Source organism: Colletotrichum higginsianum, chromosome 4, assembly GCF_001672515.1.
Source record: "Colletotrichum higginsianum IMI 349063 chromosome 4, whole genome shotgun sequence".
Classification (NCBI taxonomy): Eukaryota; Fungi; Ascomycota; class Sordariomycetes; order Glomerellales; family Glomerellaceae; genus Colletotrichum; species Colletotrichum higginsianum.
The window spans coordinates 1,047,635-1,073,043 of NC_030957.1; the positions used below are offsets into that span (position 1 = coordinate 1,047,635).

Consider the following 25,409-nt stretch of genomic DNA (forward strand, 5'->3'; position numbering starts at 1 on the left):
AAAGGCGTTGAAATTTAAACAGGGTTGGATCTTTCAGTGTTGCAACACAATTCAACCGTCCTTCGACACGGGGCTTAGTAAACATGCACACCCCCCCCCCCCCCCGTGTGGCAGCTATTAAGCTATACTTCCGATATAGTTCAAGGGGAGTACATGTTTAGCCTAAAAGTACGCTGTTCAAGGACTGAATGTGACCATGAGGGGTATCATTCTCGTTTTATTATACACATCTATACAGCGGATTCATCCATTTTTACAAGTCAGATACAGCATCCTCGCAGCGGCCGCACAACGCGTCCTCCTTGGGCGCGATATACCGCCAGCACCGAGAGCACTTGTGCTCCTTCGGCGGCAGCACGGACACGGTTCCCTTGGCGCCGTTGACCTCGAATGCCTCATCGTAGCGCCACTCGCTCTCGGAGGGGATCTCCGCGTTCGTCTCGACGGACGACACGACGAACATGGCCTCCAGCTCGTCGCCGTACTTGCCCAGCACGCCGGCGACCGCCTGGTCCTCGGTGGTCACGACGACCAAGGACTGCAGCGACGACCCGAGGACCTTGGCCAGGCGGCCCTTCTCAAGGGCCGCCTTGACGGCGCCGGAGACGGACATGAGCACGGGGAGGTCCCTGCGGATGGATGCCTCTCCGATAGCTGATGGGGCGCGGTCGTGAATTGGCGCGTCGCGCGGGGTGTAGAGAGGGTGGAGGATAGTGCTGTCCGCCTTCATGTAGTCGGGACGATGATCCCATGCCTCCTCGACCAGAAGGGGCGTCATAGGCGACAGCATCCGGAGGAAGCCCAAGAATATGGGCTCCAGGACGCCGCCGCCGTCACCACAGTAGAGGCGGTCCTTCATGGCCTCCAGGTAAAAGGCCGACAGGTCGTTGGCGACCCAGCGATTCAGGGCGTTGAAGGCCTTGTAAAACTCGTGCGCCGCGAACGCCCTGTGGACTTCCTCCATGACGTCCTTCAGTTGCACGAGCGCGATGTGGTCCAGGGCCGTAGCCGGAGCGGTACGGGCCGACTCGTGCATCGAGCCGGTCAGCATCTTGATGATGGTGCGGTACTTGACCAAGATCGTGTGGACCGACTTCAGGACCGACTGGCCGATGGCGACGTCCCTGGTATACTCGGAGCTGGCGGCCCACAGACGGAGCGCGTCCGGGCCCAAGGCTTCGTATGTCGGGCCCGCGCCGGCTTTCTTGTCCTTGCCCCTGACCTTGATCGGGGGCAGCAAGGTGCCGTCCATGATTTGGGCAGGCGTGATGGTGTTGCCAATCGACTTTGACATCTTCTTGCCGGCCTGATCCAAGGTGAAGCCGTGCGTGATGAGTGTCTTGAACGGGGGTTTGGGCTGCGCCTGAGATGCCCCGTCGCTCTCAGCTCTTTGGGCGGCGACGTAGGACAGCAGACTGGACTGGAACCAGCCGCGATGCTGGTCAGATCCTTCGAGGTAGACGTCGGCTTGTCCGCGGCTTTCGGTCCAGCTGCTTCCGCTGTCAAACCAGACATCCATGGTATCGGTGCCCCGGCGGTATTGCCCCTTGAGAGACGGGGCGAACCAGGCAGGTTCATCAGGAGCATCGGAGAACCAGGCGTCGATGCCGCGCTGCTGGATGACGGAGATGATGTGGTCGACAGATTCCTCTGTCACCACAGCATCTCCATTGACATCGTACAGAGCAGGAATGGGCACTCCCCAGGCCCGCTGACGCGAGATGCACCACTCGCTGCGGCCGACGACGAAGCTCTCGAGGCGGGTGCGCCCCGAAGGCGGCACGAACTTGACTTCCTTCAACGCGTTGATGGCATCGTCCTTGATGCTGCCGACGTCGGCGAACCACTGGGCCGTGGACCTCATGACAACGGGCTGCTTCGTCCGCCAGTCATAGGGGTACTTGTGCTTGTACTTTGCGGCGTTCAAGACGTCATCTTGGATCAGGGCGAGGACAGCCTTGCTGCCACCCTTGAGGATGGAAGAAGCCTCGGTCAACCTTTCGGGGGCATCGGGGAAGGCTTCACGTGTGAAATTGCCCTCGTCATCGATGGGTGCGAAGGCGTCGATGCCGAGCTCTGCACAAGCCTCGTAGTCCTCAAAGCCATGGCCAGGAGCGACATGAACCAAGCCGGTTCCAGAGTCGTCCGATACAAAGTCTGCGTGGATAATGGGTTGGGCAGCGGATTGGGCGCCCTGCAGTCTGTTACGGTACTTTAACCCTTTTAGTTCGGAGCCTTTCATCGACGCCACCACGACCTGGGGTTCCTCTTCGGTGAAGAGACCCTTAACAGCTTCGAGACGGCTAACTGCAGTAAGATAGGCGCTTCCGTTGACAGAGATGACTGCATAATCGAGATCGTCGTGGATCGCAATGGCCCTGTTTGCCGGGAGTGTCCAGGGGGTGGTGGTCCAGATGATGGCGTAGAGCTGGCCCGAGAACCCGCCCAAGGACGGCCCGCCGATGATGGGGTATCGCACGTAAGCGGCCGTCGAGACATGATTCTCGTTGTACTCCAGCTCGGCCTCAGCCAACGCGGTTCTCGAGGACGGTGACCAGTATACAGGCTTGCTCTTGCGGTAGATGAGGCCTCGACGGACCATCTGCTGAAACAGGCGTAGCTGCCGTATTTCGAAATCAGGGTCCATAGTCGTCCATCGCGCATCCCAGTCGGCCATGACGCCGTATGATTGGAAGCCGCCCATCTGCTCCAGCACCGTAGTAGAGGCGAGCTGTCTAGCGGCCTTGCGTATCTCGACGGCGCTCATGTCCTTGCCGCCAGAGGTGCCGACAGCCTTTAACTCGATGGGGAGGCCATGGCAATCCCAACCAGGCCTGTAGCGTATGCGGTAGCCTACAAGGACAATGTTAGCCCACGGAAAGAGGCCAGAATGGCTGAGTGTGTCCAACCTTGTTGGACCTTGACCCGGTTGATCATGTCCTTCAAGATCTTGTTCAAGGCATGACCGACGTGAAGGCCTCCATTGGCGTACGGGGGACCGTCATGCAGGATGAAACCGGGCCTCGACTCATTGGAGGACTGCCATTTGTAAAAGTCGTCGGCGGATCGGCGCAGGTAGTCGGCTTGGAACTGCGGGAGCGGGCGCGGTCTGGGACGGGCCAGGATGACGGGTCAGCTGAGGTTGGGACGGAGGGCAGCATCGGTGCGGAGGGCGGCAGGGCCGGAGCGGGATCACAGCTTACGGAAAGGTAGATTTAGGTAACCTCAGTGTCGATGCCCATGACTTCGACATGATCGCTTTGTAAGCATCACTGCGGACGGTAGCTTTGGATTTTGGGGTGGTGAGTGAGGTCTTGATAGCTCCAACTGGTCAGAGCGACTCGATCCGGAGGTGGAGGACGCGCGATTCCGATAAAAGTTTAAGTGGGGCATATCAACCGTGTGGAGTGAATGCCTGAGGTTACGCATCCGCTGCATGCTCTCAGGTACCTAAGCACTGTAAATACCTACCTGCCTGCTGCTGCATTGTGCAGCGGCCCCACATGAGCAACCGCACAGGCGAACCTAATGGAAGGGAAGGGCACGTACGCTGTTTGGCCTGAAGTACACGTCCCTTCCCCGACCGCAATGGCGTGCAGGTGGGCCCAGGAAAGGTACATCAGCACAGTGGGGCACCCTTACTCAACATCATTCCGTCTATGTCATCTCAAGCTTCAGTCGCTCGGCTTAAGAACCACAACTTCCTTGCAGAAACACATACATCGTACAACATCACCTGCCGTTCTCACCGGTTGACTTTGGAGACATATCTCTACTGTACAGGTGCGTCGGCCCGAATCATCTACAAGGTTCGCCACGTCGCATCAACTACTCAACGCCTTGACTGGACACCGAAAGCCGCGTCTGGTCTCATATATCTATATACACACACCCACACGTGTTACTGTGACCTGGTTTTGCTTCGAAACCCCCCCCCGACAATGGCGCCGCTCCGTCGGTATTTGAGAATCACAAAGTACTCCGTGCTCGAGTGTCGCATCTATCTCGACAACCCGGCTCTGGCACATACGTGGCTTCTGAACCCGCGGAACCCCATATTGCCCAAAGTTATTGAGAGCGTCCGTCCACTGGTACTGCCGAAACTGCGCGAGGAGAAGGAGAGGGAACGCACTAGAAAGAAGAGCTCCAAGAAGAAGAGCATGAAGGATGTCGTCGTCCAAGGTTCGTCGTGCTGTTTCGCAACTTTGCTAGCTGTCACTGCCACTGCCGCCATACCCAACCCAACCCAACCCAGCTTTCATGGTCGCAATCGGCCTGGCCCAGACCCTTCGAACCGGAAAAGGTTGGCTGATCATAGCATTGACCAGATGAGTTTGAGGTGTCAATGTTCCTGACCGAGACGAGTACACGCCACTCGCTGCTCACTAAGCACAAGCAGTTCCGCGACAAAACAACCGGCAAACTGCAGTCTAATTCTAACAAGCTCACTGGCGAAACGAATGACGCGCCCATCGACCTGGACATGGAGGCCGAAGCTCCCGGTGCCACGGTACAAGTTCGGGAAGAGAGCGAGTCCGAAGGCGACTCGGGCGGTCTTTCCCGCATCCCCGCTGTCGATGAAACGAGCCGGCCTCGGCGGTCAAAAAGACAGCGCGGGGAAGCTCGCGAAACGGACGCTGATTCCGAGGTGCATTCGGACGATGACGCCGGTGCGGAGGCCTCGGCAATTGAGATAGAATCCGAGGACGACGTACCCCGGCCGTCCAAGCGTCTCAAGAAGAAGCACCAGACCGAGTCTGACGTGGAGCAAGACGATGATGACAAGAAGAAGAAGATGGCCATGGACGTTTCATACGAAGGTTTTGCTATCTATGGCCGTGTGCTCTGCCTCGTCGTCAAGAAGAGGCAAGGTCTGAGATTAGCAGCTTCGAGCGGAGCCGGGAACGCCAAGCACCCTGCCGGCCAGGCCAGTATGGAGAACTGGATCAGCTCTACCCAGATGCCTAATCCTGGCGCCGAGGAGGACGCGTCTTGAGGCGCAAGAGAGCGGCCACTAGGACATGGAAGTTGAGGCTACCCGGGGTGACTCACATGCACATGGGTTGTGCCCAAGCGCGATGGGGGAGAGCTTCTGCTCCTTGTCGGCATCATCAGACTGATGGCACGATGACAGGCCACATCAGATCGACCAGTGACATTTCTGACATTTGTTGGGATGCATCGCGTATGCTAGGCTGACAACCAACGACCGGGTAAGGAGCTATTCCCCGCCTATTGTTTCGTGTGCCTCAACTAGCCAAGTCTTTCTTAATAGAGGCGCCACGATCTTAAGACGGCTTCTTATCACAGATCGAGATCCGAAGAGGAGTGCAGCAAGTATACGCGGTTGTTTCGTGAGAGCTCCACCGACTGTCCATCACGAGAACGAAAAGTGGTTCAGGAATCATGGTTCAGACACGTGCTTCCAAGGTTGAAGATATGCCAAGGCTGGGGGGTATACAGTACGCTTCGGAAGTTGGAATGACATGGTCAACCTGAACTCTATCTTTGGACTGTCGATGAGACCGTCTGCGCAACCTGGTAGGGATGCTCCGGTTTCGTGGACGGGCCTGACACGCTTGTCGGCCGCCGTACCGTCTACCGGGACTGTCCCGGGCTTCCAGCGCTCTACCGCGGCATGGTGCCGAAGTGTCGATCCAAAAAAAAAAAAAAAAAAAGGGGGGCCATGGGCAGCGGCTGTTAAAGACGCATGGCCAGCTCAATGCTCAACCAGGCCGGTGAATAAGTGAAACCAGCTCAAGGAAACCCAAAATGGCAGACGCCAGCTCAGTCCAAAGGCCTGCGGCTAGTTTGGGAGGAGAGGGGGGCGTTTAGGACGTTACGCGCAACTCATGAACGAATGACTCGGGTTGTTGGATATTTCCGCCAACAAGTCCAAAGCTAGCTTTACCAACCTGCCAAACTATTGGAAGCATGAACATCGGTTGGCGTCTGCGTCAATTTAGAATTTGCGCGTTCCTATCAACCCCTCGTCTTGACCGTCGCACATTCTCCTTGGCGTGGCTCAGCAGCTAATTATATCTGCCTCGTTACGATTTCGACGACGACAGCGACGACGACGATGACGATAGCGTCCAAACAAACAAAAGACGGTATCCTCGATCGAGCGCGTGATGTCACAATCGCCACGATGCCTGGGCTTCGGAGGTTTGTTATCAACTTTCCGGCCGAGGGCACTGGACCAGGGACAACCAGGGATACGGTAGCTTTCGACTACATGACACATGCCATTAGACGTAGGTTGGCTGTCTCGAAAGTAACCTTTGGTGGGCGGGTTTTGTGACGGACGCGTCGCTTTCCAGAGGAGAGGCTAATCAGAACCCCGATCACGGTACACTTTCAAGCGGGCTGCCTAAAGCAAGGATGTTATTTGTTCTCTACCGTACCTGTCGTTGTTGGACGGAAACATTGACACCGAACTTTGCCAGACACGCGATGGAAGGCTTATTTCACTCATTGTACGGATACACCGGCGTCCAATTCGGAGAGATACATCCCAAGCGGGTACCGGAAGATTTGCGTCGGTGAGAAGGTTTCGGAGCTCTAAACAAACGGACACCGAACACCGTCATCGGTGATTGGAACGGGTTGACTGGAGGAACTGGTGCACACCATCAGCAAGTCTGCGGACCAAGTGGCAGAAGATAATGCTATACGATAACGACGGCCTAACCAGAGTTGATTCGGCCGATGACAACGTCGCGGACCGACTTTGTTGATAGGCAGAAAGCGCGCTAGATTCGCTTCCCGTCGAAGCCGCCACAGCACACAGACTGGCGGTCGGACGACTATGACGAGCAACTACAACTAGACTAGACTAGTATGACTCTGTGTGACTCTGATCAGTGCCGTCGGACAGCATGATGAACCATCCCCAACGGGGACGGAGGTGCATCCCATCGCACTATCTTGGTCTGACGGGGTATCATGAGGGTTCACGATAACAGGTAACAGGGCCAGCTTGGATGCTCACCGAGCATGGGGGAGACTGACAACGTGGTGATCTTTACCCGTTACCCCGCCATAAGCTGACAGTTTAGAATTGATTGACCCTCTGGCGGCAGCGAGGCAGAGCTGATGCTCCTGCCGAACAGCAACCCCCGGCCGCGAGTCCACATGACCGTCTGCCGTCATGGGTTGCGCGTCCGAAGAGGGTGTGCACAATGGTGTCGTCCCATCTCGACTCCTCAAGCCATTGGCGCACTAAGGAAACGAATCCGAGAAGACGTCGCCGTCGTCGTGCTGTACGTACGGTTTAGCCTCTCGTCCTCGGAGCGTCGAGGTACAGCGTGTCTACTGGTCGACCAACCGTTTTGAAACCCCCACCCAGTCACATTGGACTTGACGGGCAACGTTCGCTTCCCCGTACGAGCAGGGTGTCTGTCAGGAGGATGGATGTCGACATCCAGGGATCGGACGAGAACGGCCCTGCATGTCCGTAAAGGGCCACCGTTTCGACGGGACGTGCGGACACTTTGACGCAGACGGAGTTCATGGGGGGGGGGCGGGATCTCGTCTCAGATGTCGTGTTCGTACCCTTGGTGCAAAAGGGTGCCGCGGGCCCGGAGTTGGGTCAGTTAAGCAAACTTTTCGATGTTTTACCTGAAATGGTTGCATCGGAACACGTCTCTCTCTTTCTCTCTCACAACTCCGCTCGGCCGGCGGAGTTTCCGTCGGCGGGATACGGAGGCGGCCAGTTGTGATAGCAGGCGCCTACGGCGGCAACGGAGAGGAGGGAGGCAAAACGACAGAACAGAAACTCCCGTCCGTCCAAGACTGCATCGGGAAGCCCAGAATAAAACACGAACCCGAACTGGACGTACTATGTATCTGTACGATGTATGTCCGTCCCTCTGCGACGTGTCCCTCGTCCCTTGCAGGCGGGCGGCGAGAAATTGATAATGGCCTCAAGGGGCCGAGTACGCTGTCTCGGGAAGCGAGGGCGAGCTAACGCAGTCTGGACAGGACCTATCAAACGGACGGACGGACGGAAATACTGATACATTTCATTTCGTTGCGTCTTTTTTCGCCACTACATTTCGTACCTGCAGTAGCGGTCGTTGACCCTTTTGGGACTGACGGAAAGCTGGTTTATTGGCAACTAACGGTATCAGATAGGATAAGGCACCTTTCTCAGCTGACCATGCCTTTGGACGGCCAGACACTGGGCTCTCCGGCCTTCACGCATATACAGGTATGTCTTGCTCACACTTGCTTCTGGCCGTGAGCTGCATGCATGTACACCAGGCAGGTGCACCAACCACAGCGCGTAACCGACTGGGCTGCGCTGCCGCCTGCTTTGGGAACCCCCCCCCCTGCTGGACATACTGTACATTATGGTGTGATCGTCAGGGGTGGGCGCTGCTCTCCAGCCGGCCCCTTGCTCGACACCACGTGGGAACACGGCGGCTGACCAACGCAGTGGACGCGGGCTTTCAAAGCTCGGACACCCACACTCACACTCAGACAGCACTTTGTCATCTTTGATCTTTGGGGTGGGGGGGAGGGAGGGAGGACTTGCGTCGCACTCGTGTCACTGCGGAGAGCGAGGAAAAGAGCATGTTTCAGATGCCCTCTCTCTCTCTCTCTCTCTACCTGTACGATGGTACAGTACAGTCAGTCCAGTCTACCGACCGTTTGCCTGGCACACACACCCCTCTCTGCCATCTCATTGGTTACGCAACGAGCATGGCCTTGGTTGTCTCTCCCGAGACGGACGATGCCGAGTCTGCCGAGGCTGGCTTAGCCACCGGTCTGCCTTGTTGATGGGGGCTCTCGGCCGACGGGGGATAGAGAGAAAGAGAGCGGATGCGGCGACAATGACATAAGAGAGACACGTCAAACAAAGTGTCAAAGAGACACAGCACACGAGGTGCGAGCACGCCCTCGGGGCCCAAGCATGACATGAATGAATGAGCGAGCGAGGTGTCGGAACAAGTCGACCGCAACTGCATTTTGTCTGAGACTCAAGTGAGAACGAGATGAGTGCCACCGTCACGCAATCGATGATGCAGCTCCCCGAGACTTCTCTTCCTCCACCCCCGTGAGACGCAAGCACCAGGCTCAGCATCGTAGCACCGCCATCCTGTGAATCTTATGAGTTGCCTCAACTCAGACGGCAATGTCACCATCCATCTCTCGCACTCTCTCTCTATCTCTGTCTATCTCGCTCGTGCTCGCGCATGCGTGAGGCACAGCGAAGAGAAACAGGGCGGGCGGGGCGGCCTGGCTTTACGACGCGCCAGCCGCTGTACAATCTATGACGGAATACCTGCAGTCTGCAAGTCTGCAGACGCCTCACACTCACATATCACCACTACTGCTATCCGCCCCCCTCGCTTGTTCCCATATATTGGATGCGATATTCCCTTTGCGGTGGTTGTCCGACGGCATTTCCAGCTGAGTTGGTTGAGGGGGGGCGTGGGTTAAGGGTTCACGTCGGGCGAGCGCGACGACGACGACGACGACGACGATGTACAATACACTCTAAAAACGCCACAGCAGCACGCAGCCAGGAGCCTAACCAGTCCTGCTGGGACCTGCAGGAGAATTGGCTTGAAGGCAGATCGGGAATGGCGCGATGCCGAGGTTGGTTCGGCCCATCGCAGTCTGTCACTTGTTTCCGTGTGTCCGGGCGACGATAAACCTCAGTCAGTCAGTCAGTCAGTCAGTCAGTCAGTCAGTCGCATCAAGCGCTTCAGCCATCTGTGCCTCACATCCCGATACTCGCCGCCTGAATGGCCGGTCTCCTCCCCCCACTTGTCGCAGAATCGTCCTCGCAGGTGGTGCGAAGGAGCTGTGTCGTTATGCTGCGCCGATTGCACTGATCATCACCCCACCGTCTATCGGCCCAGCTGTCGTGACGGGCACGTCGCCGGTCGACGATAGATACATCATGCCTCGTGAGCCGGACCCCCTCCAGACCTTTCAATCACTTGGTGCAGAGAGAGAGGGGGCGCATCATGGTGCGAGGTGTTGAGACATGCCAATGTTTTGTCCGCGCAACATCCAAATTCGCGTCTCCTCGATCGTGTCCCCCCCCTGCTCCGCCGTTCGTCCATCAGTGTCAGATCAGACGGAAAACCATTGACACCGCCGGCCGGAAGGTCAATATCGCTTCCCCAGATAATCAATCTATCGGCGTCTCTCCGTGTCTTGGGTACCGTCTCAGCCACCATCCATCGACGGCTTCTTCAACTATCAGGCACCCGCCCGTCCGTCCGTCTGGGATTGAAAACGGTGTGAGGGCCAGGACGGGTCTGACATGTCTGCCGCGGATCGGGACTGGGGGGGGTTACACGTAGCTTAATATCCAACATCTTCAAAACGAAAGCGTTTCCGTTACCTGGTATGAACAGGCTGGTTTGACCTGCAGCACGACTAGGCGGCGTGCACAGCCGACAAACGGTTGAGAGAGAGAGAAAGAGACTGAAAAAAGGTACCGAAACATAAGAGGCAAAGAAGGGAGAGATCGTCGTCATGTTCGGCAGGTCGCTTTGTCGACGAGCTGCCGAGCGCTACGAGTTTCCGACGGCGCCCTCACACTACGGGCGGAAGAGCTAAGGAAGCCGACCGGACGGCCGAGCACCAAGCCAGAGACGAGCCTAAGAAACAGGGTTTGTGATGGAATCATCGATCAGATGATGGGGTTTCTAGGAGGGGGGTGTGGCAGATGCGCTCGAAACCAACATCCAGCGCCTGCGAGCAGTTTCCGCCCCCCCCCCCCCCCCTTCCCTCCCTGATTGATCAGTGATCACACAGAGCAAGACAGCTACTTACACAGAGCGGCCAGGGTGCCAAACCAACAAGGGTCTTCTCCAAGGCAGCAGTCGTCCTGGGATTGCTAATCTGGGCAGCCCGCCTCGGGATGGGACTGGGGGGGGGGAGATATTGCCAGTGCAGAGGTGACGAGACTCTGTCGTGCGAATTACAGCTTCCCGACGTCGAGAGATATCACGGATCACGGGTGGAGGTGGAGGGAGGAGAAGAAGGAAGCGGTGACCCAAAGCTTGGCGCGATGCTACGATGCGGGCTCTTCGGCCGAATAGGAGGGGCTTCCTTTTGCAAGTTTGCAACCTACAACTGAGTCAGGCTTACACTTACACCTGCAATTATCCTCTAAACGAAGTGAAGAGAAAGCACGACCGGAGGGAAAAGAAACTCTGATTGGCGCTAAACGGTAGAAACAAGACAAAATAGAGGGCCAAGCTATATCTACCCCGATGATGATGATGGATCATCGCCGGGATCGAGAGACATGTTGGCCCAAGCTGGCTTTCCCTTTCCCGGCTAAACGGCCGGGCAGAGGGCATACAGGCACACAGGCACACACAGACACACAACCATGGGACTCCTTTGTTCCCGGCAAAAAGAAAAGTGTCTCTCGTTCCTGAACGAAGCTTCCGGTAGCTCTGGGCAATATTGATCGGCTAGCGAATGCAAGCACTTTACGGTCTTATGATTGTGGTATTGGCGGGACGGCGTCTCTAGAAAAGAAGAAAGCGGGTGACGATGCAAACACGCCCCCCCCCCCCCTCTCCATCCACCCATTCATCCGTCTATCCTCCCTTTCCCACGGTCAATCAAGAAACGTGACGGAGTGCGACTTCAGGGAAGCAATCCCAACCTCTGTCCCCACGTCTTGTTTGTATGGTACCGGCCCATTGGAACTGTCACGGGGACGCGGTCGATACGACGCTGCATCTGCAGGACAAGCGTGGCACACGGCAGGCTTCGCCCCCTCCCAAAAGTCTCTTTCCCGCCGAGTCCCATTTCCGTTTACGAGAGAATGGAACCCTGACCGGGTTCCGGCACTCGGTGAACGGTGGGCATCCGCCCGGTGTGTGTGCGCGTGCGTGCGCGTGCCAACAATAGTGTGGTGTGGTTTCCGGGGCGGAGCCGGATGACGATGCTATTCCCACATCAGCAGCACCGCGTGGAGGGAGGGGGGGAGGGAGGGGGGGGGGGGAGCGCCGGACTTGCTCTGCCGACCTGCATACCAGACCCGGCCCGCCGGTTCTGGTGACGGAGTGCTGGGTCAGCCTGTCACGAGCGGATTTGAGCGGATTCGGGCGTCTCCAGTTTCCACGGAGGGGGGTCTCCTTCTTTCAGTAGAACCCTTGCAGCAGAAAATGTTCGAACGCGAGATGGCATCATCCCGGCAGAGGCACCGGAGTTGGTTGCGGTTCTGGGTTGGACATTTCGGGGGATTCCACAACCTATCTATTCGACAAACTCTTTCGGCGGTTTCGTTTTCTTTGACAGGTTCAACAGGGACAGGGGGGGACACGGATTCAGGAACAGGAAAACCCGGAAGTAGAGGGGCGTCGCGCCAAAAGACACAAGAGAGAGAGAGAGAGAGAGAAGAGAATTGAGCACGAGACGAGTGTGGCTAAGCGGCTCTTTCACGTTGGGGGCGCCCTTGAGCCCGAGCATCCGGGAACGACGAACAAATGACACAATGAGAGGCCGAAAATAGTGTGCGGGACCGCGATGTGACACGATGGTCAGTGTTGCGTGTGTCGGAGACGGTCCCGTGCTATTCTTGAGGCGCTGACGGAAGCGCCCCGAGAGCCGTATGGAAGCATCGACGGACGCGTCTCCCAGAGACTCATCTTGGCGACGGCCGGGTTCCTGGGCCAGAGTTAGAACAACTGTAAAAGGAGACATCAGACGAAGAAAGGGGCATCTTGGGGAATGGTGATGGACGTACGGACTAACGGACTGACGAAACGAAACGAAACAAGACGAGCCCCCCCCCTTCCAAAGATGGACAATTGGTAACGATTCCAAGAAGGGCACGGCGAAGCCAAGCCGAACGCCAAGGGAAGCAGAGGCAGAGGCAGAGGTAACTGGTGAGAGTCAGAGAGGAGGCACCATCGATTTTTTCCCGGGATCGCGATCGATCACATCTCCCACTACATCGCGCGTCGTCCATGTCGTCGTCCGCGTCTGTACGTGCGCGTGCCGGGCATTTAAAATAATGATAAAAACCCGTCTAAACGACACGAACGACGCCGCGACGAACGCCGTCTTGCTGCCCTGAGCCCCTAGCCCCCTTTTTTTTTTTTTTGGTGGCGGGACATTCGTTCCCGTTTAGCCACGAAGCTGCCACGAAGCTGCCACGAGCGAAACAAGAGGAAGGACTTGGACGCCAAGGGACGACGTCAAAGACGCCGCGCCAGGGACAGTTTGGGCCGGACGCCGCTGGGCCCTGACGCTAACACGCGCTCTCCTTTAAACCTCCCATGCCGGGGACGCGGGTATGACGATGTGTCGCTTCTCCTCCCGAGTTGACAGCGTTCACGGGAGCCGGGCGGCGAGCCGGCGGAGTCCTCCAGCGAAGCTTAATCTTCGCGTTACGGCCGGGGGCGGCGTGAAGAAGTCGGTGAACGTGATCGTTTCCCCCTCCCTCCCCTTTCCCCTCTCACCCTGCAATTAACCCACGGAGAGGAGGAGAGAGCATCTCATTACGCAGCCTTACTTTCACACCCCCCCATTTCCCCGTGATGCGTCCTCACCGCTTGCCCGTCCATCCTTCCGCCTCAGACGGGCAGGGCCCCGAGGCTGGAGCCAAGATGCGGAGGGAGGGGGGGGAGAAAGAGTGTGAACACATACCAAGACCACCAGGATCTTGTCGTCGTTCATTGGCGATACCGCGAACGTGGGAACCAGACAGACGGCGCTGCCGAAATGAGCAAGGGACGCCTCCGCGTTTTCGACCAGGGCCGAGCAACGCAGGTTTGGGATTTTTTTCTTCTTTTTTTTTTCTTTCTTTCTTTACGTGGGATTGCAGGCATCGGGATCATCACACATTACGGATCTGGGAGGGTGACTGGCTGGCTGAATGACCCAGCGGAACGGATCCAAGGTGAAGAAGCGAACCAAAGGGGGGGTGTGTGTGGTTGTCGAGACAAAGTCTTCCGTCTGTCCCCCCCCCCCCCCCCCCCCCCTGCCACACTCCCCCCGAGTTCTCGTTCCCAACATGACGGTCTCCGGGGGGGTTTGATGAATGAGGCTCTCATGAGGGTGTGTGTGGACGGACCTATGGAGAGGCTTACATCGTATGGAGACGACGGTGAGGGATTCTCCCTCTCTTCTCCCCTTCTTTCTCACCGACGGGGGTCGCACGGTTCGTGGAATGGAAATTTCCCGGCGGAATGGTTTCGGTCTGATCTTCGTCTCAAGTCATCTCGCGCTGACCGAGACCCTCTTAATCTTTTTTTTTTTCTTTCTCCTTTGCGGCTCGTGAAGCCGACAACGCTATCCCGGCATGCCAGCCTTGCGGCCCTTGCGGCGGAACCCCCCCCCCCCCCCCCCGTTTGCCATATGGGCTCGTGTGCCCATGTGCCCACCGGCCTCGTCAAGCGAAGAGGAAAGAAGATGAAGAAGAAGGGGGGAAAAAGGGGGACGGAATAGAAGAAATGGGTCGTTCGGAATGCTTCCATCATTGGGGGGAGGGGGCTCCGCTCTTTCTAGACGCCTTCTTTCGCTTCGTTGTATCCCCACGTCCCTCCAGTGGAAAGAATAAATGGGAATGTGTCAAACGACGAGTTTCCAATTTCGTGACGACATGGTCGTGGGCCCCCCAGATTACACCGAGATCGACATGGGGTTGGGCAGCAGCTGTCAGTCTCTCACACAATCTTGGTTGAAGACGAGGATTTTTTCTTCTTCTTTTCTTCTGGGTCTTCCATGACCTTCACATGATGCAGGCGCTGCGTTCTTAAAAGCGTCGAGGGAAAGAGAACGAGGAGCCCGCAGCAGTCTCCGTAGACGACGTACGTGTGCGTATACTTACATCAGAATCCCCCCCCTTCGCTCATCTGCGGCTGCCCAGCTGCGCGAGCTATGAATATGTAGGCGTACCCGACCGAGATGGAGACGAAACATGCGGTGCGCGGCTTGCACAGAGACGCACGTCTCAGCCTTGGGGGGGGGTGTTCGTCGGGCATGGTCCACCGCATGAAGAGAGGGAGTGAGAGAGCGAGGCCTGTAAGTGGGAAAGAAATGTCCGATGAGGGGGTACAGATTACTTGGTCGCAGCTGGATGGACAAGACACCAGGCGTCTGGGTTTGCTATTGGACTGTGCCGCCCCGTCATGGGGGGAGGGGAGAGAGAGAGAGACAGAGACGGTAAAGAGAGCCATGAAGACGCCAACTCATTGTGAGTCACACTCATCACCGAAAGTCCCGTCAAGGCTCAAAGCAAGGCATCATGGTGGTGAGCTGACCGCCTTTGTGAACGTTTCCCTGCTTGGCGCTCGGCGGATCGATGGGGGAGATGGTGATGGGACGGACGAGGGTCAAGGACCCAAGGGGGGCGGGGGGGAGGAGAGACTTTCCCGGTGTCCTCGGCACGGAAACCCAACCCAGCACGCGGAGAGAGCCCAAAAATCCTGTCATGCAGGAGTTGAATGCATTTTTTCTTCCATTCGCCCTTCTTTTCGATGGGGCCATTCACTCTTTTTTTTCTTGACCTTCTTTTCGCCGGTGGAGACGACGCGATGATGGAGCGGGCCTGGGGTGTGTCTATGTAGACCATGCCTGTGTTTACACGTTTTAGTGTGTGTTTGTGAGCGTGCATGTGAGTGTGTGTGTGTGTGTGTGTGTGTGTGGGAATTTGGCATGTGGATGTGGATATGGACGTGGATGTTTCAGTCATGAAAAACAGACAACAACGTGGCCGTGGGCAAAAGATCCCCTTGGCGCCAGACGAACGTTGTGAGTCGTCATCACCATTCTGCCGGCCCAGAAAAAAAGAAAAAGGACGAGGAAAAAGAAAAAAAAAGGGAAAAGAACGGCCGTGACTGGCCCGGCCTAAGAACTGGGCGCCCACTCGGGGCAAAACCAAGAAGGGAGCTCCATGGACAATGAAGCCCATCCTATCCATGACATGACCCCCCGTCCGCCCAACCCAACCCAACCCGCAGGCGCCGGGCTGGGGGGAGGATAAGGCTGCATGGGAGAGGATCACCATGCATCGCGGCCATGTGTCATCACAGACTCTGTCTCTCCTCCCTCTTTCTTTCTTTCCCTCTCCTCTCTCGTATTGGCGCTGCTGGAGAGGGGAGGAAGGCCAATCAGTGTACACCGACCAAACCGTTTGGCCCCCTCGACGGATTGGGAATGCATGGGAGTAACTTCCAGAACATGTACCTTTCCCGCGCCGCCCGACGTTTACGGTGTCATTGGTCGACCGTAATCGCGGGAGGCCCTGTCCATCATTATCCGTACACCACACTACACCACACTACACCACACCACACCACTATTCACGGCTGAATCATCACATCATCGACAGAAGATGGGGAACTGGCTCATCCCGCTCCGCACCTCCATCTCGCTTGTGTGCTGCTGCTGCGGCGTCAGCAACACCTGCTGTGCTGTTTGCTTACGGTGACACAGCATATCGCAAGGCGGCAGCAGCAGCAGCAGCAGCAGCAGCAGGGCGTCTTGTCAGCCCGCATGTCGTACGCGAGGTTGACAAGACCACTCCCCGGGTCGTCGGGGCAAAGGGAAAGGGAAAGGGAAAGGGGATCACATAAGCTTCTGACTCTTCCAAGCCTCCGTGCTCCGCCCGCCAGAGACACGGCGGAGTCGGTCCCGGGAGGATGGGAACGCGCAGAACAACACAACCCACACCACGGTCTTACACTCCTAATCCCCCTCTGAGCCTCGTTTCTCACTTCCTCGCTTCTCGCTTCGGAGGCGCTCGCCGGGTGGGAGTGGGGTGATTTGGACGAACAGAGACGGGGAGGATGAGATAGCCTCGAAACTGTGCCGAACCTGGGCGATCAATCAATAAAACACGGACCACACCGGCCGGGTCGTCTGGTGTCGTGTCGCGCCGTGTCGCGTCCTTGTCGCATGCCCCCGCCCCCTCCTCCAACGCCGCCGCACGAACATTTGGGGATTTCCGGGCGTCCTTCGTGCCGCCGTCTGACGGGAAGGGGATGGGTCGTTTGGTCATTGATGCCATGTCCGGGGGAGGGGTTTGCACGGGACAAGCCTCCATGAGAATCAATCTCGTCACATCGTCGATTACTGGGCAGATGGAACGTCTGCGTGTGCATGTGTGCCGGCTCAGTTGTGTGCCGGCCCAGTCCAAAGGCAACTGCCGTAGCGTTCAGATTCAAGTGGCGGACGCCATGCTTTGACAAGTGCTGGACATGATGCGGGGAGGGGAGAGGAGGGGGAGCATTAACACAACACGATAAAACACGGAGGAGGGGAACAGCAACAAGTGTCAGATACGTGATCGTCCTCCCCTTCCCCCCTCCCAGCAGATATCTATCTGCCAGTCCTTAGCTTCACGTCAACATCCATGGCGACTCACGGGCCAAACAACCCACAGTCAGCCACCGTCCCAGCAGTCGTGGGCAGACGTCTTTGTCGCCGCGGCCGGCTTCGAATTTTTTGGGTGTGGCTTTTCCCTTCTTGATCTTTTCTCGTCCTGGGCTACTGGTAGGAGCTTGCACGTATCGAGAAAGTGTCGCGAGGGCGTCTTTTTTCCCCCCTCCAACCCTTACACGAACCGCTTCTCAGCCACGGAACCATCTCACTGGCTCATGCGGGGGGGAGTTGCTAATCCCACAAGGGGAAACACGTTCCTTTCCCGATACCGTTGTACGACCCAGGACGGCTTGGGAGGAGGAGGAGGAGGCTGTCGAACGGCGTCAAACTGGTCCCTAAAACCCTCCTCCCCCCCAATCTTGCTTGCCACAAGCCTCTGATCATCGCACGATGACAGCCGCGGATCCGCAGATCTGGTTGGGGGCTTGCGTTAGACGGGAGCCGGAAGATCGTCGGCCTATGAGCGACATGCTTGTTCACGAGCGTGGTGTTTTGGGAAGGGGGCTGTAGCAGGTATTTACGGATACCTGCGCCTGGCTGGGAGAAGTAGGCTTAGTAGAGTAAGGCTCAGCCACCGCGAGACACGAATTCAGCGTGCTGTTGAATTGCATCGCTGACAGGTTGTGTTGGAGACTGATCGGACGGGCAGAGTACAACGGTGTTACGGTACGGGCCCGAGGAGCGCCTCTCCCCTGGGGCGACCTACATGCAGTATGAAGTGGTCGAGGTGCCAGGGATACATACGGTCGCAAAGGGGGGGGGGGGGGGGGGTGGTCCGGGAGCAATTTGATGCCATCAGCAGTCAGCGGCGTCAGCATTCGGAACCAGGCAGCAGCAGAAAGGGAGGCAGGTAAGTCCTTATCCAGGTGGACCGAATACCGAGGCCGGGAACACGAGGATGAACAACGTGGTCGAGCGACGTGCCAAGATGGCAACGAAAAGATGTTTGCTGCTGTTACTGCTCCTGCAATCGAGAGAGATACTTCTTGAGTGTGTGGTTTCTTGCGTACGTTATGGGACAGCTGACCTCGACTTGCATGTCTGGGCGAACGGGGGGGGGGGGTGGTTAAGCGCAAGGGTTGGAATTGGGTCGGGACATGATGAGGCGGTGATGATGTGCACATTACGGTAGTTACCTGCTTTGGTGGGGGGAACGAGACTGAGACTGAGACCGAGACTGAGCTGCCTTGGTCTCGCTACCAAGACGGAAACTCAGTCAACGGCAGGTCACGGTGGCACATAAACGGTGAGAGGCGCTGGGGGGGGGGGGGGGGGGTTAACCGTATGCAGTGCGGCTTGGGGTGGGAAGGGCTGAAGTTGCGAGATTGGAGATTGGCATCGCTGGTACATATTTCGCGCCATTAGATCTCCCGGAGAAGCAACCTCGATCCAACGAGACCCCCAAAAATGGGAAACACCGACGAATCCCGCGCGTAGACAAGAATAGCCTCAATGTTGCAACCCTCCCCGGCCCGGCCTTCAGCTCCCTGGGAAGAAGAGGAAGAAGAAACCGAGGAGAGGGGAGGCAATAGTCGAGCTGAACTTGGAGGCCGGACGGCTGAATAACTGAGAGACATTGATCACCGGTGAAGACATGAGACAGAGTGGGAAAAAAGGAACCCCTCCTTGTCTCCCCCCCCCCCCCCCCCCCCCCCCCTCTCTCTCTCATTGGCAAATGGCCCAAGCATCCCGGAACGAGAGGAGTTCAGACGACCGGTACTGTCCAATCGACCCGAGACAATGGTTCAGAGGTCTTGGGCATGCCGACTGGAATCTTTACAGTTCCTTGACTCATTTTATTCTTTTTCTTCTTCTCCAATAATCAGCAAGTCAGAGTGCCAAGGCATTGGGATTTTCTTCGCAACCCCCTTGTTGTTTGCGACGCCTTGACTTCCCCCGTATTGTCCATTGGCTGGCCGGCGGGTTGGGCTGTTGTCGCAACTCTTGTTAATTGTTGACTTGCAGTAGTGCGACCTGGCCCCTCCCCTCAGGGTCCAGGGCTGAACGGAAACGGAGTACCGGGCTTAGAGAGAAGAAGAAAGATAATAATCAAAAAAAGGGAAGAAGGAAAAGAAAAGAAAAAGCATGTGTTGGTGATAATCTCCGTTTGCTAGTCCCGAGATGAGGGGAGGTCAAAGTCAAGAGGGAGAGAGGTCTGCAGGCCCAGTACCGCGGGTCATGACATGACAGGAAGAGAGTTCGGGCGCCCGCCGTCTAAGCTTTGGGTTCTTCTGCGAATTTGAGTAATTGTACGCCCGAACGGTCTCTCCCCCTGCCGCGGGCTTTATCAGAAAGGTTACAGTGTAGCAGGAACGGCAAGGCAGAACTCTGTGTCGACTCTCGTCGTGGTTGGAGAGAACGCTGGACTTGGCTTTCGATTTGGGGAGGTCGCAGGGATACCCTCTTCGGGGGAGTCGCACGACAGCACGGACACGGATATGCGGCTTGTTACCTGTAGGTGTGCGTTGGGTGGGTTGTTTGTCAGTTAGGCTTTTTCTTGACGGGACACCCGTGAAGAGACGGAGACCCGAATGCCGCGCGTGCGCGTGGACGGGTAATCCCAGCCGAGCCGTCTCGGAACCCAAAATGCTGTTGTGCTCCTCATGGCTGAGGTTCGGCGGTGTCTTCATTCTTCTCTCCTCTTCGCTTCACTTCACTTCACCTCACCCCTGTCTGGCAAGGAGACCAATCCGAGGGGAGGGTCTGGTGACTGACTGGCTGGCTGACATTCCCTCGGGTCTCACCGTTTCGGTGCGTTTTGTTGCGGCGGGCAAGGCTGAAGGAAGATGAGATTAAGCATACGAGGGCGCGTTTTGGGGCCGTTGTTCGTTAGTCATGACAGGGTATCCGTATTTCTTCGCAAATTGGAATGGGCATGTGCCGGTCCCGGTCCCGGCCCCGGCCACGGCCACAATTTGGGAAAAGTTTGCACAAAAGTTTTTAACATTGTGAAGTTGCACTCGGTATCACATCGTGACCGCCACTGCGTCCGAAAGGTTGTCCTCCCCCCCTGCCAGGTGCTTTTTGGTTCTTGGCCGGTTAGGATTGGTGGGGAGGGGGGTGGGTGGTTGGTTGGCTTCGACCGGGCTGGCTGAGAATGGAGATTTGGGAAATTGACATACGGAGACGATGGAATCAGAAGAGGCGGTCCGAATTTTTTTTCTTTTCTTTCTCCTCATTTTTTCTCTTCTTCCACAATCGTTCCATGAGAGCTTCCATGCATGAGGCTGACCGGGGGGGCTGGGAGGGTCCTTGAGGGTCCTTGGGGGTCCTTGGGGCAATTTCCCCATGTTGAGTGAGTTGAGTTGGGCGAATGGGTGAGAGTGGGTAATAACTAAGTGAGAGCGAGTGATTGACGAGATGAGTGAGAGTATAGGGCAGAGCGGGTCATTGTCGCTTCACCAACACCGAGAAAGAAAGAAGTAGAGAATGAAAAAGAAGGGGAAATAAGAGAAAGAAAGAAACGAGGCCTCGCTTCCCCTTGACCGTGGCCCATGCATGCCCTGTTGTTGCTGCAAGATGGCCGATTTCGAATCGAGTCCCCGCTGGACCCCTTGAAGCGCTGATGGATGATGACAGGCAGCATGTACTAATTTGATGATGATCTGTTGACTCCAGAAGAGCCCCCCCCTCCCCGGTCACCCCCTGGCTAGGCCAAGTGTCCTTCATCGCTTTCTCATGATTACGAACTTGCGGTAAAGACAGATGGCAACTCGACCGAACCCAGGTAGCGCTATTGTCTGATGAGGCAATGTGAGATATTCCGAACGGGGGGGGGGGGGGGGGGGGGGAGGGGCGGTATGCAGCAGTGGCACGTCCTATCAGGCTGCTGCGGCGGGTTTGAACGCGGCTATGATTGCGAGGCTGGATGCGGCTACAGCAGCGCAGCAACACGCAGGAGAGGGAGTGAAAGAAATAAGAAGGAAATAATAATAATAATAATAACAACAACAACAACAACAAAAACCCCTGAAGAATTTCGTTTTGGGCTGTATCCGTCGTGCCTGAAGCAATGTCTCCGGAGCTGCTAGCCCCGCTATCTGCAGCATGGCATGGCATGCAGGGACGGGGTTTCTTTTGCCATATTTCCCAGTCGGAATAACTCAAAATGCGGCAGCGGTTGCGAGCCACAGGCGCGACACTGATACGTTGCGCTGATGTGAGCCTTGTACGAATGCGACTGCAGACGAGGGAAGAATTGGAAATTGTCGCGCAGAAAAAGACGAAAAAGAGAGCGCGTGCGTTCGACTATCATTTCGCAAAGTACGGACGTAGGCGGACGTAGACGGAAGGGCTGAGCCACGCGGGCGCTTGTTTGACGGCTCCGCCAGGTGTTTGTCCGCACGACGTTGAATGGGCACAGCGAGTTTTACTTTTCTCTTGTCCGTGTTCTGTCTGTTACAGGACGTGACAAAGGAGCGGCAGCGCCTTTGGAAACTCGGCCAAGTTGAGACGAGTTCTGTGTGACAGAAAAGAAGAACTCGTCATGACGTCTCAGCAGTCCGAGGGAGCTTTTAGAGTCTCGGACATTTTCACTTAGACTCTCGGGGAGGGCGGGAAGCAGCTCGTGTTGTCGTCAAATCAAATAAATCAATGCAGGTCAGCCACCACTTCTATACTGTCCCTGTAACTGGTTGATTGGGGCCTCGTCTGAAGCCTGAAGGATAATCAGAAGAGAGCTTTCGAAGATGTGTGTGTGTGTGTGTGCTCTGTATGTGCGACGACGACGACGACGACGCTGCGTGGTTGTTGTGCGGTTGAGCGGTGAGCGTTGTAATCTCCCTGACGGTTTGAGATTGAACCGTAACCGGAATCCAAAGCAGGGATGGCATTGGCAGCGACGGCGGTGCCGATTTCTGTCTCCTTTTTTCTTCTGCTCCCCCCTTCTTTTTCCTCTTCCTGGATCGGGCCCCCTTTTCTCTACCTTAATCTGGGTGAGGTGAGTTGCCCCTCCGTCTCCGTCTCCGTTCTTAGGATGATGCCAAATCAGGTGGATACGGTGGACTGGGCTGGCGTGACAGGGGGAAGCGCAAGCTGAGAGCAGGGTATGACCCCTGTACGCCTGCTCGTTTCATTTCCTTGCGTTGCGGCGGTCAAGCCCCACGGTGACTCTTGCCATGCGTCACCGCCAGAAAGGATGAGAGAGCCGAAAGAACGTGCAGTCGACGGAGACGGAGACGGAGACGAAGACGAGGACAAGGACGGTGGGCATGGCGGGAAGATGAGACGAGACGAGAACGGATCCGACAGGTACGGTGGGGGGTTTGGACCGTTACCTTTGGAAACGGTAATGTCGTGCCTGTACGTACCTCGACCTCCCCGACGGCGTACGCTCGTGCGACGCTAGCGTTTGGATCGAGCCCCCCCACCGTCCCGACCGACCATTTCTCTCCCCTCGCTGTCCTTCGACTTTGCGAAATGAAAGATGGGATAGTGTCTTGACGGTTCAGTCAGACATACGGCAAAGGGCCAAACGGAGCTAAGCACGCCGCCCCATTCTTTCCACACACATAACCGTCTTTGCAACGCTGACTGACCACCGTCTTCAACAAATGCCACGCTCCTCCTACCTTCCACCACACACCACACCACGTAACACGCACGCCCATGCCCACGTCTACACCACACCACACCACACCACACCACACCACTACCGTCCCCCAATAATCCAGACGGACGCTCGTCCAGGGCAAGCTTTAATTTTGGCACTGGCAGTGTCAGGTACAAGGGGTCAAAGTAACTGACGTACTCGTCCCCGACGACACATTTCCCTAATCCCTAGATAGTCGACACTCATCCCCCCCCAACCCGGCCACAATTCCTTTCTTCACCTTCACTTTACCTCCACCCCCTTTGCTGCCTGCCACACCCCCTTTTCAACTTACCCCTGGCCTTTCTCGCTTTCACCCACGAACACACACACACTCACTCTCCTTCCTCACCCCTCCCCACCCCTCCACCCCCCACCCCTTCGAAGAGACGCCAGTGCCCGATCCAAGGTCGAGCTGGGCTAACACCCTTGCAAGGTTTCTGGCTGTTCCAAAATTGCAGAGTCTCGGACAGCAACCTCTGCAAACAGGCACCGCCAGCCGAAATGTCCTCCCCATCGCCGCATTCATACATAAGGCACCCGACTTCCCCCCTAGCACTACCTGCCGTCGACTCTGGCTCAGATCAACACCATCACCAACCAAACAAACCAGAAGACTACTTACCTACTCCTCTACCTCTCAACCGTTTGGATTACATATATCTCTCACGCCCTTATCCATCTCAAGATTCTTTGTCTTCAATCTCTAACGACTAACACAACCCGCGCTACCACTCACAACAAACTATTCCTTCGAAGACCCTCTTACAACACGGTCTTCCTCTCCCAGATCAACACCACCACACAACCGCTTCTCAGCATTTAGACAGCTCTTCACAGCTGTCTCTCAACCGTCAAACTGGCTTCCTCGGCAAACAACGACTTCGTCACCATGCCTTCCCAGCGCCCTTCGCAACTCCCTCCCTGCCCGGGACCCCCGCCCCAGCGCCCTCTTCCTCCTCTGCCAACCAGGGATTAAGAGCGGCAGGATGAATAGCGCTCCCTGCGCAAACAATCCGACAATGACGACTCCGGCTTATCTCGTTTCTCATGGTTCCTGGCTTCTCCGGCTCACGAGCTGAAGAGAATCCATCACCGCCTTCATCACCCATGATTTGGGAGCTGCCGCGGTATCTTGGCTTCGCAGTCGAAACAAACAAGGACGAACAGGATGCAACCCCTACAACAGTTCCCCTGGATATCAATTGCGAACGAAAGCAACAATAACAACGCCCCATCTTCGCAGCCGCACAATCGACAGCACAACCCGTCGGCCCTTTCTGGCAACCCGCACTGAATACTATTCGGCCTTCGACCATGCACGCCATCCGTCCATGTGCTGGCCATGCATGCATCTCACCCCCACTACCCACCCACACCCCCATGAACGGAGGATCTCCCGAGTCTCAGCGGTTCTTGAGAACCGGAGCAGATTTCCACCTCACGGAACAGGGACCAAAGTCTCTTCGAGGCGGCCTTCGTAACGGGCCTCGAAAACACATCTGCTGCCTTTTGCTTTCGTGCCGGCCCGCGTTCCCAAGAGCTGGGCTCCTGCACGCCACCGAGAACAAGCAACAAACTCCCACACCCTCAACTTGGCTTCGTCATCGATTGCGAGACTGGACTCTTCCCCTCGCAATATTCAACCCACTTACTACTTTGTAACACCATCACCCGCCCTCCCCTCGTTCTTTCGCCACCACTTCGGAACACCCAAGTGGATTTACCAGCAGATCAACCAGAAACAATCTTTAATCCATGACCTACTTCCAAACGAAACGAGCAAAGCATCATTACGGGACCCAGGAACAACACAAACGTCATTCATCACGCATTTCATCTGCGTCTGCACTCACACATCAACAACCATGTATCATTAGACAAGTAGCATTGCCGGGGTTTTTTTCAAGCCCCCCCCCTTATTCTTTTCCACTTTGTCGTCGCCGATACCCCCCTTCCCTTTCTCAGAGAGACGGATGGATTCGACGGAAAGTTTATTTTACGAGCGATTGTCTTAGGTATCGAAGAATCCAGCAACTTGGGAATAGCATCGAAAGTTGATGGAGGATGAGAGGTGGACAAGGAGTTAGTTTTCATTTATCCTCTTCGGTATTACGGGATTCTGTCCATGCCTTTGGCATCGGACCAGTTCTATATGAGAGTTCTATAATACACGTCTCTACACGTCTCTACACGTCTCCCAAACAAACAATTCATCTACGTACACAACCAAAAGCACATGATCTCCACCGCTCCACCGCCGCGCAACTGTGACCTTTGCTCTACTCAAAATGGGCCGCCCGTAACAAAATCTCGCGCTGCGTCTCGAGACGGGAGGGCGGAAACACCGGGAACCCCCTCCATGCTCGTTCCCTTGGCCATTACGACAAAAAGCTTCTCGCACCTTGCTGTGCCCGTACAAGCCGCCGACGACGCGCGGGGC

General features: G+C 56.4%; 2 protein-coding genes across 2 annotated transcripts; one reads left to right on the forward strand and one right to left on the reverse strand.

Moving 5' to 3' along the window:
* Positions 1-253: 253 nt before the first annotated feature.
* Positions 254-3,487, reverse strand: CH63R_05647 (isoleucyl-tRNA synthetase; the record flags this gene model as incomplete). The annotated part of the gene is made up of 4 exons (XM_018300622.1): positions 254-2,853; positions 2,910-3,109; positions 3,204-3,321; positions 3,472-3,487. 4 exons carry the CDS (start codon positions 3,485-3,487, stop codon positions 254-256), a joined length of 2,934 nt encoding a protein of 977 aa, XP_018158472.1.
* Positions 3,488-3,659: 172 nt separating this feature from the next.
* Positions 3,660-4,996, forward strand: CH63R_05648 (uncharacterized protein; the record flags this gene model as incomplete). The annotated part of the gene is made up of 2 exons (XM_018300623.1): positions 3,660-4,182; positions 4,329-4,996. The coding sequence occupies 2 exons, from the start codon at positions 3,660-3,662 to the stop codon at positions 4,994-4,996; spliced, it is 1,191 nt and encodes a 396-aa protein (XP_018158473.1).
* Between the last annotated feature and the right edge of the window lie 20,413 nt (positions 4,997-25,409).